This window comes from Tursiops truncatus, chromosome 16 (genome assembly GCF_011762595.2).
Source record: "Tursiops truncatus isolate mTurTru1 chromosome 16, mTurTru1.mat.Y, whole genome shotgun sequence".
Classification (NCBI taxonomy): Eukaryota; Metazoa; Chordata; class Mammalia; order Artiodactyla; family Delphinidae; genus Tursiops; species Tursiops truncatus.
Genome location: NC_047049.1, coordinates 69,501,475 through 69,514,652, shown reverse-complemented (window position 1 = coordinate 69,514,652; position 13,178 = coordinate 69,501,475). Strand labels below are relative to the sequence as shown.

The window sequence follows — 13,178 nt, the reverse complement described above, 5'->3', positions numbered from 1 at the left end:
TTTTTTTTGCGGTACGCGGGCCTCTCACTGTTGTGGCCTCTCCCGTTGCGGAGCACAGGCTCCGGACGCGCAGGACCAGCGGCCATGGCTCACGGGCCCAGCCGCTCTGCGGCACGTGGGATCTTCCCGGACCGGGGCACGAACCCGTGTCCCCTGGATCGGCAGGTGGACTCTCAACCACTGCGCCACCGGGGGAGCCCTCTGGTTTTAACATGGGTGCCTGAGAGGCTAGTGGTGCTACTAGCCATTATATGGAACACAGGGAGAGGGGCATATTACATGTTAAGTGTGGTACAACTTGTACTCCATGTATACTGAGTGCATATGCTTGCAGAGTATCCGGGGGCGGGGGGAGATGCACATCCAGGCACGGAGTCCAGGAAAGAGGCCAATAACTAGGTATTGGTAGGAGTTAGTTGAAACCAAGAGAGCTGATGAAATAATTATAGCTTTGACCCAGCTGTTAGCTGTCACTCAGGTCATATGGGAGCCCTTGAATACTAGGGAAGAATACTTGTTGCCAGAAGGTAGAAACAACCCCCAAGATCCCAGAACCACAACCATCTGAACTCTCCAGCTACGCACTTGGTAGAAACTGAACAACACCTTCCACAGAGAAAACATATTTTGTCTTGCAGATCCAATTTCCCTTGCCCGAAATTCTTAGTTTAGATACAAAGACTATATGATATCTGACATATAGTTGGTTTAGGAATTTTTGTTTCCCTCACTAATTTGATCAGATTTGCATATGATCCATTTGATCACTTATCACAATCAATTATAAATTTAGTAAATATTTGGCAAAAATCTAAAAAGTTTACATAAACAAGTTAGATGGGCTGTAAATATGGACTGGGAAACAGATGCCCAGATTTTTTCTGAAGTTTTGTCTTTCAGGGTTCCTTTAGTTCTCTCTCTGTCCTGGGGAAATCAGCTTGACTCTGTAATTCAATGTGAAATTCCGCTATGGTTTGTCTTCCTCTATGGTTTTCACACTCTGTGGAGTGTGAAAGTGTCAGACTGGCTCTTGTAAAGTGGTCTCCACGGTGTTCATCAAGACCCAGTGAATCATTTTGGTCAGTTTGATTTTTCCAGGGTCTTTTAGATCTATTCATTATTTCATTTCCTAAGGTTTAACACTTCGTAAGGCAAGCAGAATTTGATACGGTTTAAACCTTTGAGTTATCTAAAGCATCCTTAGTTATAATGGCAAAGTCTTTTATCTTCTTGGGTGAAAAAGAATGGTGGGCTTTTCCTTTATTTGCAAAATGATATTAGAGTCTCTGTACATAGCAGCAGGCTCTATAAGTCAGTGAGATTTCTTTTTGTTAATAATTGTCTTTAAAATTACAAAAGTAATGCATACTTAAAACTTTCAAATTATAGACAGCATTAAGGTAAAAAAAATGGGGGGCTGTCCATGATCACTGGAAATTTGAGCATCATTTCCTCTATTTGTAGCCACTGGACAAGGCATGGATAACATTTATAAAAAGAGTGACATGCTCACCTCATGGTTTTCTCCCTTACTTTGATGTAATAAAATAGCTAAGTGATTGTTCCTTATCAGCATTTATGGACCTACTCCAGTCTCTTTAAAAGCTACATAGTATTATGGAGTCTAGATGTTCCGTAATTTAATAATGACCCTATTGATGGAGACTATGCTGCTATTGTAGCAACTACTGAGAAAATACTGCTCTGAACAGGCTTGTATACATATTTTTGCACACATGTATCTGCAGGCTACATTCTTAGAAGTTGAATTGCTGGGTCAAATGATAAATGTACCTTTAATTCTGACTGATATTGCCAAACTGTCTTCCAAAGGATTGTTCCAATTTACATCCTCACCACCAATGAATAAGTATGCCCACTTCCCTTGATCCCCTCTAATACAGCATTCTAAAAGTTTTTTGCATCTTTGCCAACCTGCTAATTGAAAAATGCTATCTTATGGTTTAGTCTGGATTTGAAAAACGGTATTTCATTGTGGTCTGATTTCCATTTTCTTAACTATATCTTTTGCAGTAAATCATATATGTAACCTCTTTGGCTCCTTTTTCCAGTGGGTATTTTTTTTCTTCTTATTTGTAAGTACTGTTTGCTCTGAAAACTACTGCTTTGTTACATTTGCTGCAAAAATATTTACCGTGTTTGTTGTTCAACTTTTGAATTGACCTATAGTATTTTTAAGATGTAAAATTTTTAGTTTTACAAGTTGAAATATATGAATCATCTACGGTTACTAGTTTTATATCTTGCTTTGAAAACATTCTCACCATTGCAATTGTAAAAGCAAAGTTCTCTGTGTTTTTTATTTTTAGTGTTTAATTCTTTGATCCATCTGGAAATGTTTTGGATACGAGGATTGAAGTAGGGATCCAGTTTGATATTTTTCAGACCTGAAACCACTTATAATAGTCTATCAACCCCAGCCCCATGATTTACCATGTATCAAAATCCTTATGTATTTCAATTTATTTCTTGACCTTATTCTGTTCCATTTTTCTTCTTGACAGAATCAGATTCTCTTGCTTATTGTAGCTCTTTAATGTGTTTAAATATGCTGAAAGCACCCTCTCCAACTTTTTTCTTCCTTTTAGTATTTTCTGGCTATTCTTTCATGCTTAATTAATCATAATATCTTTAGAATCAGCTTGTGTAGTCATTAAAAATTAAAATCTTATTGATTCATTATGGAGATGGTATTAAATTTATAGATCAGTTTAGGAGAAATTGATTTTTAAATTGACTTTTTAAAATATCAAGGCTTCTTACCACTTCCCAATAGAATATGTCTTTCTATTTGTTAAATTATTCGTTGATGGTCCTCAAAGTCATTTTAAAGTTTTCTTCACACGAATCTTGCACATTTCTTATTCAATTTATTCCTATGTAGTTTATGATGCTAGTTCGTATTATAATGGAAATCTCTTATTCAGATATATATTCTATGTGATGTTGATTTGTGTATAGAAAAGCTATTGATTATTGTGTGATTTCAGATTATTTGTAACAGTTTCTTAGGTTTTCCTATGCTTTTCCTGCATATTCAAGACTCAGTCTTCTAGAAGTAAGCGATAAATTTCGCTCCTCCCTCCTAATTTCTTTACCTCTCATTTCTCTTGTCTGAGCGCACTGACACCTTTCTCCAAAAAGTAGATAATAGTGATGTATTCCTGATACCTTTTGCCATTTAGAAATTTTAAATCTTTACATAAGAAAATCTGTTATTCTTTTCTTTCATAGCTTCTGGGGTTTATATCTTGCTTTGGAAGATATTTCCCACTCCCCAGATGCTAATGAGACATTCCATATTTTCTTCTAATATTTTATAGTTTTCACTTTTACACTTAGATCTTCGATCCATCTGGAATTTATCTCTATGTATTGCATGAGATAAAAATCTAACTTCATTTTTTCCAGATGGTTCGCCAAATATCCCAACATCATTTATAAAATTGGTCAGTCTTTCCACACTAGTTTGAAATGCCACTTTAGTCATATTCTAAGTAGATCAGTTTTCTTTTTAAACCAGAGCTTAAAAAATAAATAAACTGAATTACAGTAGAGAACAAAGACAGGAAATGCAGGCAAAAAACAGACATTAAGATAAAGTTGTACACAAACTATTTAATGTATATAATATAATACAAATGTCATTCATATCAGAATAGTATAAATATAAATAATTCACAGAAAATTTTCTTATAAAATACTTCTGTAAGAAAGATTCAGAGGATGGACACCCATGAAATATAAGACTGTAGGAGCTGATTATTCAAACGTTGTTTAGAGTTACTCCCATCATATAGAAAGTTATTTAAGCCTCAAAGCCATAAACGTCGTCCAGCTGCCTAGTTTAACCCCAAATCAGATGTTTCTGAGAGTGGATCAGAATGTCCATTAAGTAAATAGCGAAGTCTGAAATTAGGGGGAAAAAAGTAACAGTCTCTTCTGTTCTTATAATTCTAGACGGTTTGACGTTTCATTTACATCTCTGAGGCTCTAGATGTATGTCAGCATGTATGTCACATTCCTTACACTGGAGTAGAGTGAAGGTGGACAGTGGCCCTATGCAATCCTTTCTCTTTTAACAGGAGAGGTGATTGAGTCATTGAGATCAAATGCCAGAGATAATAAGAGTCAGTGTGGATCTCTGAAACCTGTATGGAAATCCTAAAACGTGCACTGAAATGCATGCCTTCCCAGGGCTTTGAAAAGTCTGTGAAATAACAAGTTAACAATTAATATTATGATAGTGAATGCTGATAGTTAACTGGCCACATCTTTTTGGTCTTAAAAGGCCTGAAGTGCTACTACATGTTAGTGGAACTACAACAGAGCCAACTGATGAATTTGTGTAACAATCTTCATTTTAGAAGATTAGAAAGAATGTTATTGGCCAATAAAAATTTCCATTTTCTTATGTTATCTGTTCCAGTTTAAATAAAAATTAACAGAATAGTCAAAGAGAAAGACAGATCACTAATCTTGCAGTGTCAAGTCATGTCCTCGGAGACTCCTCTAGTAAGTGAAGAAAGCCCACAAGATGGTTATGAAGTGTGTTTCTACACAGCATCGCTAAAACATGCGCACTGTGTTTTCTCACAAATGGAATGATAGGTTTTTAGGAAGCACATTTGATTGAGCTTTAATCAAGCAATTAAATAACAACAGTAACAATAATAACAATAGCCCCAGCAACCACAAATAAGCCACTTTCTTCAGTGGTTGGGGGTATGCGTGTTCTGTGTCTGTGGAGGCTGGAAGAGAGGTATGGCCTGCATCGCATTATATAGATGATCTAAGTCCGTTATGTTATTACAGGTACAACAGAAGCCAGCCCCAGAATGTCAGCCTCTGGGAAGTAACTGCTGTCCAGGGCGCTTTATAATTACAAAATGCTTAAATACTAGAAACTCTTTCACAGAGCCAAGCCCAGTCTCAGATTTGAAAGCACTTAAAAACTATCCTTGTAACAGCCATACTGCTTTATACTTTATCTATTTTTAGAGGCCCAATATTTGTTTGGCTGGAAGAAAAAAATTGGAACGTGAAAAGTATGCCCAGGAGCAAATCTGCAATAATAAGCAGCACATACATGTTGTGGAGGAAAACATTCAACATAAGACAGTCAACATAAAAACAGATTCTGCTGAGGCGTCTTTATAAATAGCAGTTATTATTTTGCTTTCAATTGCTAAGCGTTCTAAATAGCATGCCCTTAAAAGTCGTCAAGTTCTTTATATGAATATAATTTCCTGATCTTAACTTTCATAAAGTTATTATGAAAAATTATAAATGTATTCCATTAGCTTCATGTGTAAGTTTACAATCATCATATTGTTAAAATTAGAAACACAAGGAAGAAAAAGAAAGAAATAGAAACACTATCAGGCACTGGAGAAGCTATTAATTGGAAAGTATTAATTTTTCTGTAGAAGAACAGAGTTTGCCTATGCAACTCTTTATTAAATGGTTTGAACAGATATCCTCTCCCATAGATTTATAGTTGAAATTGTCCCAATTGGTTGTCGGTAGGTCACACCCAATTTAAGGTCACACCCTGCCTTATCTTTAATGTCCCTTTCAATTCCTGAGCATAATAACAAGGAGGAATTATGCTTTGAACCCTAAAGGAACAGTTTGGGGGCTGTTTGCTTTACATAATTACTGCTATAAAGTAATTATACTTTATAACAGGTAGATTTTCACACTGTATCTTTAAAAGCAAAAAATCATTTTAAAAGGTTCTGAATCGCCTCCATCTGGAAAGTACAGAGGCATATAAAGGGAACGCATGGCTATTTCAGTACTGGGGAAATGCGGTCGTAATGCAGGGAAGAAAAGCGCATTTCCTGATTTCCACGATGCTGGGGCATTTTCTGATCCCCTTCGCTAATCCAGGGCCGTTGGCCGTGAGTAGGGCTCATGCAAGTCTCCATCACCAGCATCTTCCCTGAGACCAAAGGCCGGCTCCAGATGTGGCAGTGCAGAGGAGCTACCTTGACAGCCGGCAGACACCAGCGACTATGGTAACACTTAAAGGGCCTGAAACACCTTTAGTCACTGCTGCAGTGCGTTCTTGCATCAACCCACGCAATTCGACTTGGCAATATAGAAAATGGTAAAGTGGAGTTAAGGAAAATGCTAACGAATACTGCAAATCATGTTTAGAATGGAAATTGTGACTTTGCTAGCATTACAAGTATTTCCTGCCTCCCAACCAATAGATCCGTAACCAGGATGGCTTGCTGTGAGTTTTGCGGCACCCAAGCCAAAGCAGTAACATTTCCGTAAGAGCATATGCGCCATGACAGAAGACTACAGCAGCCCAGAAAAATGATTTTTCCTGGGAAGGTCTGTGCAGCGATGAATAGGGCTCCTGATGCTATGGCAGCTGGGCAGAGATTTTCACTGCGTCCAGCCCACAGTGAGGTAATTTTAAAGGCACTTTTCCCTTCATTTATTCTGCATTCACTGCATGTACATTTTTTGATGTCAGGGGGACATTGCAGGAAAGATCAGATGAGATAGGCTGACAATAGAGCCAAAGTTCAAAGCTTCTCTATTCTCAGGTAACAGCCAGGACAGTTTGTCTGCATTAAATGTCTTGAGGGCATGTGTCACTGTAACCCTGTCCGCAGCTTTTCAAACAGTTCAAGACAAACAAATCACTTAGCGGTTGAACAACTGTAGCACCTGATGCCATCACACAGACGTGGTAGCGACAGCCACTAATCAAAGTTCTTTTCATTCCGTTGAAAAAGAAGTTCCTCGGCTTTGGTTTAAGATCACTTTTTATGTTGTTCTTTTGAAAATTATTATATGCCAAGGTTAAAAAAAAAGAGAAAGAGAGAGAGAGAAGATTCTGTCTATAGGAACCGGAAAGTCAAGCCTTCTGGCGGCATGCTGCTCTCGGTGACTAACTATGGGGTCAGGGGAGAGTCGTCAGAGGTGACCGGCAAGGCCTGTAAAGGAATAGCCAAGCCCTCCTTCGAACCACCTGCCCAGACCCCAGGTGAGACCCCACTCTCAGCTGGTACACCTGGGCGTCTGTGCTCTCCTTTCAGGCGTTCTTGCTGACTCCGCAAGGAAGCATGGACAACCAAGGCCAACACCACCAGGCGGTAGAGCTGTAACACCACCACCAGGAAATTCTTGGCAGCAAAGAACACCAGCATCTGGTTGATCACTTTGAAATAGGTCATCAGGATGAGTCGCACAACAAGGAAGGGACCGTCTTGTATGAGGACGCTGATTCCAATGTTCCACAGGTCGGCACTGTATTGGCAAAAGAACCGGCTGGGGAACCCCCTTGTTGCCATAGACACAGGGCACACAACATGCTGTACTGAAAACGCAAGAGAGACCAGTTACCGTAGCTCTCTGACATGCAGAAAAGTAAGGCAGAGTGAAGTGGGGACAAGTCATCAGCCATGGGGGTTACGCTCATGCACAATGGGGAGTGATTCTGTAATTTCATTCTGGAGGGAAACAAGTGTAACCACCCTGCCATTTTACATCCTTGGGCATTTTATATTGAAAATGGATCATCTGTTATAAGTCCAATGACACACATGAAAAAAAGCCAGCCTCTGGTTTCTATCCACGTAAAAAAAAAATCAGCTCATCTTCAAGTCCTCACTCACACTGGGGAAAGCACAATTAACTAGGCTAGAAAGGATAAAGAGCAGAAGAAGCCGCCCTGTCTGTCTTTGAAGTCTGCAGAGTAGGAAGGCAGCACGGCAGGGTGCTCTCAGCCTCAAGTCAGGGAGCCTGGCTTCCTCTCCTGGTTTCCTCATTTTCTAACAGCAAGATGCACGCCAAGTTACTTAGGCTGCCTGGACCTCAGTTTCCTCCTTTGAAAACTGGAGAACAATGACAGCTTTGAGGAGAGGGGCCCCTATTCCCTGACTGTTTTTGGTTCCATTAGACTAACACCCCTGGCACCTCTCCTTTCTCACTGTCCTTCCCTGAGGATAATTCATGACTTACCTGGCTGCTAAATTTGGGAGATGAAACAGAGTGTCGGTGGCCCAGAGCTGTCTGCATCCCCTCTCTGGTACCTGCCTATTTACTGGTTGACTCACTTGGCCCTCTATGTAAATTGTGTTGTGAAAATTCAAGCACTTATCTTCAAATTCAAACTGAAGTCACGTTAAACATATCTCTCTAACAGGGGTGGGGGAAAAAAGCCCAAATAAATGCCATGGTTATTTTATTTTGTCTAATTCCTTATGGTTTTGTTGCACAGTTTACAAGAAAGACTGGATATGATTACTGATTTTCCAGTCGAACAAAAGGAGGTCCAATCAACAAATGAACCTTTTTTGTTTTAATTTCTAAAATGTAAATTTAATTCAGGGTCAAGGGCAGAAAATAATCCTTTTATAATAATGAAGACTTCCATTTGGAGTTTTCAAACAAAGAATGCCTTCGTCTACTGGAGCCTGCAAATATTGTGAAGCTGCTTTGATATGGGTGCACATAACGTACCGTTTGTTGGAAACACAATAGTGATTTAGTCAGAAGTAACAGTTGGTCTTTGTTTTTCAAACAGCTGCATAACATTATCACCCCTGAAAGTTTACAGAATTTCTTTCTTAAATAAAAATTTTCTAAGCAAGGCGGTAAACCACAAGATATGGGAGGGTGAGGCCCAGCAGAGGGAATGACAAAAGAAAAACCAACGTAAGATCAATAGTCACCGTTCCTAAGAAGTTAGGGTCGGGAAATGGCTCCCAGAGGACCTCCTAAAAGTATTATTCGACATCTAAACTGAAGGTGCCTAATATTCTCGCAGAGGACACCAGCTGATTAATGGTATAGAGTACCTTCTGGGGCACATTACAACAAAATCTCTGTGTGTGTGTGTGTGTGTGTGTGTGTGTGTGTGTGTGTGTGTGTGTGTGTGTTATTGGCATGCATTTGTTTGCAGTTATTAACTAGTAATTAGGTTTGGGGCATTTCCAAAAAGCCACAGCCACTCTTTCCTTCTGTTGGCAATTTTGTTTTGCAAAGTGGATGCTAAGGTCTAAAATGGCCCCTAAAACCTCTGTGCCTATCAAAGTGGACCAAAAAAAGATGCAGAAAAAAATTAAATATCTCTGTACAAAGATTAATTCTAACCCTGAGGCCATCAGGTAGGGTACCGTAAGAAAGGAGTCAGACTTCAGGAAAACGTAACTATTCAATCCTAGAATTTCTTCAGAGTAAAGTGGCATCCAGGAGAATTTCCAAATCAAAATTCCAGGGCGGGCTTCCCTGGTGGCGCAGTGGTTGAGAGTCCGCCTGCCGATGCAGGGGACGCGGGTTCGTGCCCCGATCCGGGAAGCTCCCACATGCCGCGGAGCGGCTGGGCCCGTGAGCCATGGCCGCTGAGCCTGCGCGTCCGGAGCCTGTGCTCCGCAACGGGAGAGGCCACAACAGTGAGAGGCCCGCGTACCGCAAAAAAAAAAAAAAAAAAAAAAAAAAAAAAAAAATTCCAGGGCTCCTAGAAGTTATGGGATAACTCCAGGTCAATGCATTCCAATAGAACCATCTGTGTTAGGAAAAACGTTCTATATCTGTGCTGTCTGACATCATAGCCATATGCAGCCACGGAGCAGGCTAGTGTGACTGAGGAACTGAACTTTAAATTTTATTTAATTTTAATTAATGTTAATCTAAACAGCCGCATGTGGCTAGTGGGTACTGTACTGGATAATGCAGCTCTAGATCATCAGTATGAAATGGCCAGAAAACCGTTTACTTCTTGCAAAGTCTTGGGGGTTTATGTCTTTATTAAAATAAGCCCAATGGGACTCTTAAGAGCCAATACTGAGGAAAAATCTAATTTCCCATGTGGCCCTGAACCTGCTCTTATTCCCTTTGAAGTTCTAATACAAGGGTCTGACAAAGGAATGAAAATGGCCCCTTAAAAAATCAGGAGATAGCATTTGCATGCCAGTAAGCGTGCTGAAGCACAGTCGCTACAAACTATGTCTTATTTTTGTCATCACAAGGACCCTCAGTCCTCACTGCAATAATTATCATCCCCATTGCATGGATGAAAAACTGAGGCGCTGATGTGTTAACTAATTTGCAGAAGCTTTTACACATTGCAAGTGATGGAACTACTGTATGAAATGAACATAAAGCTGTGCTCTTATCGACTTAATTGTGTCAGGCTCACCATGTACCAGAGTGGATCATGGCTTTCCTAAGTTTCAACCTAGTTGTCTTCTAAACTGAACTGGAACTAACACTGAGATATCGAAGTGATAAAAAAAAAAAAGATAATCCTCTCAAATGCTTCCTTAGCTTCACTGCAGTTCATAATCAAGAGCTGTACTTTTCTGTTTCTTTGAGCAAACATCGGCCACTTACCTGCCAGGTCAAGTGGGAACTGCAGCATACTCCAGGTCCATATAACAAGGATGGCATAGACCAGAGCAGGGCTATTCCTAGAATGCAGACAAAATTTTAAATTAGTGATGAAAAATACGAACACATGCAGAAAAATCTTGTCTCTTTTTGTTCTCATATTTGACTATATCCTAGTAAACCTCTTGAGAGTTGTCAGAATATCTTGGTGATATAAGATATCCATGAAAAATTCATGCATGATTAAAATGGAATAATGAAAAAGAAGTTTAAAAAAATCTGGGACTTAAAACCCAACTTGCACATGTGCCAACATCTGTGTGAATTATGACAGAGCCTCTTGGTCCTATATTGCTGTATTTAGTTTTACAGAATCATGGACACATTATGGGAGGGAAATGCTAGGACAAAAGTTAGACATTAACCTGGAAATTCAGAGGACTGATTTCAAGGAATTTCAAGGAGGGAAATTGAAAATTGTTCCAAGATTCCCAAGACTCTAGCTTAAAAGTACATCTCAAAAGGCCTAGATGAGGCTCAACAATTAAGAGCTTAGCATGTAAAAGAAAGTTATCCTCAGGTGAAAAAAAACATAGGGAGATAAATCCAATCATCAAAGATATACATTGGACACTAGGATGTAAATTAAAGGATGTGATTGTTTCATTCACCATTGGATTTCCCCAGTGCCTATAACAGTACATGGCAAATAACAGTCACTCAACAAATATTTGTGGAAGGAATTGCTGAACGAATAATCAAAGGATCTGTACTTGGAAGAAATACAAATGTCATAGACCTAGGAAAATGGTCTTGAAGACTAAAGTCAGAAAGAAGAGAGGTTACAAAAACGCAAAGGATCCGAAAGAAGTCTCAAAGTCACGTTTTTACAGCAAAATCCCAAAGGAAATTATCAATTTGAGGTTAGTGGTGTAATAACAGATTTTGTTGCCAACTTCTCTGTCAAGAGGGATTTCCAGAATGGAGAGAGATAGAAAAACATCAGGGAACAGTAATTGAAACCAAACTCAATGAGGTGATTGTAAGGGATATCTTTAAATGCTTCGAGTATTGAGGCCCTGAAAAATTAGATCTTAAAACTCTGAGAGAATCTGTAAATGAGATTTCTAAGCCATCATTATCTGTCCTGGCAGTTAACGGTGAAGACAAGGTTGGTGACAAAAAAATGAAGTCTTAACTTTCAAAATGAAGCAGAAGTATATTTTCAACTATAAAGGCACATTTACTGTTAATCCCTAGTTAGATTATATAACTGATTATTTGAAAGATTTCTGAGAGCCCTTATTGAAGAAGACAGTGTTACCTGAGAATCAGCACAGGTTACCTGAGAACAACGGCACTCAGCTAAGATTATTTTCTCTCTCCCCCCCTCCTTTTTTTTAAAATAGAGTTAGGATTACTAAGCAGATAATGATACATACATAATAATAGACACTGGATTTAAACAAGGCTCATGAAAAAAGCCTCCCATAGTGTTCTTATTAGCAAGATTAAGAAATGTTCTGAGTGTGAGCACAGTTAGGTGGATTCCTAACTGTGTAAATGACTCAGGGATCTGTAAAGGGAGCTCTCCAAGGGTCGCTGCAGGCTCTGCCTTTGACTCTGTTCTACTTCACATTTCATCACTGAGTTGGTTGCCGACATTGATGGAAGGCTTCTCATATGCACATATGACATTGGGGGCTGGATGAGAAACCAATACCCCAGAAGACATCATCAGGATCCCCAAAGATCTTGACAGGATGTAACTGGATGACCTAGAATAGGATGGAAGAGGTAGCACTTCACAGCAGCAGCCATTAAAAAGGCTCAAGGATTTTCCCTTCCTGTTATCTAATTATGAGTCCGCAGTGTGACATGATTTATGATTTTCCAAAATCAGATGCAATCATAGGTCTCTTCCCGAGAAGTTTAAAGTCTAGAATTTTAAGTGAAAATGCCTAGGGAATGCAGTCTATAACTTTTCCCTCTTTGCAAAGTCAATGTCTCTATATAGTAGACCTTCAGTAAGCGCCTGAATTTTTAAATAATCTTGCCTGCCGTTTCTGAGCTCATACTATGTGGCAGGCAGTTTTCTAAGTGTTTAGCTCTGCGATCACACTTAATCCTCATACCAGCTCGACAAAGTACGAACACTTATTATCTCTCTTTGGCCAGTGATTTCAGCATCCACCTTCTTACCTTTCCATGGTAGTATTTCCATGAAGGAAATGGACAGTTTTAGCCCTGCTCTGTTCTACAATATTCAGGGTGTAACTGACATATTATGTGTTGTCCTTCATGTTTTAGGAGGAACACTGAAAACATTTTTGGTCCAAAAAAGAGAGACTAGGGCGATGAGAGGACTCAGAGCCATGTTAGACATGGCATAGTTCAAGGAACTAAAAACTAGAGAAGACTGCTTTAAAACTTGATTTCATACATTTAAAGGGTCATCATTGTGGAGAAGGAATTAAACTTATTTCTTACGACTTCAGAGGGCCAATTCAGGTTCAGAGGATTTGAGTTGCACCTGTAAGAATCCAAATTTCATCCCAGTAGAGGAAAGTACTTTCTAATAATACTAATTCAAACTAGAACACGTTGCCCCTGGGGTTAGTATATTCTCTATTAGTGAAAGTTTTCAAAGAAAGTCTGGACAAAAACTTGAGAAAATTTTGGAGAGGATTTTGTAACAGATGTAAAATAGGTTTCTCAATAGATGGTCACTTTTGAAGTTTCTTCTCATCTCAGACTTCAGTAATTCTACGAAAAAACCCATGTGTAATTTGTCTGCAAGG

General features: G+C 39.2%; 1 protein-coding gene across 2 annotated transcripts in view; it reads right to left on the bottom strand.

Moving 5' to 3' along the window:
- Positions 1-3,625: 3,625 nt before the first annotated feature.
- Positions 3,626-13,178, bottom strand: part of TMEM26 (transmembrane protein 26) — a 47,275-nt gene continuing 37,722 nt past the window's right edge. For both annotated transcript variants that reach the window (XM_073793564.1, XM_019935855.2), the window contains 2 exons: positions 10,381-10,457; positions 3,626-7,363 (listed from right to left, as the gene is read on the bottom strand). In XM_073793564.1, coding sequence (XP_073649665.1) covers positions 6,939-7,363; positions 10,381-10,457 — 502 coding nt within the window. In that variant the 3' untranslated portion in view covers positions 3,626-6,938. The remainder of the gene's footprint in view (positions 7,364-10,380; positions 10,458-13,178) is intronic.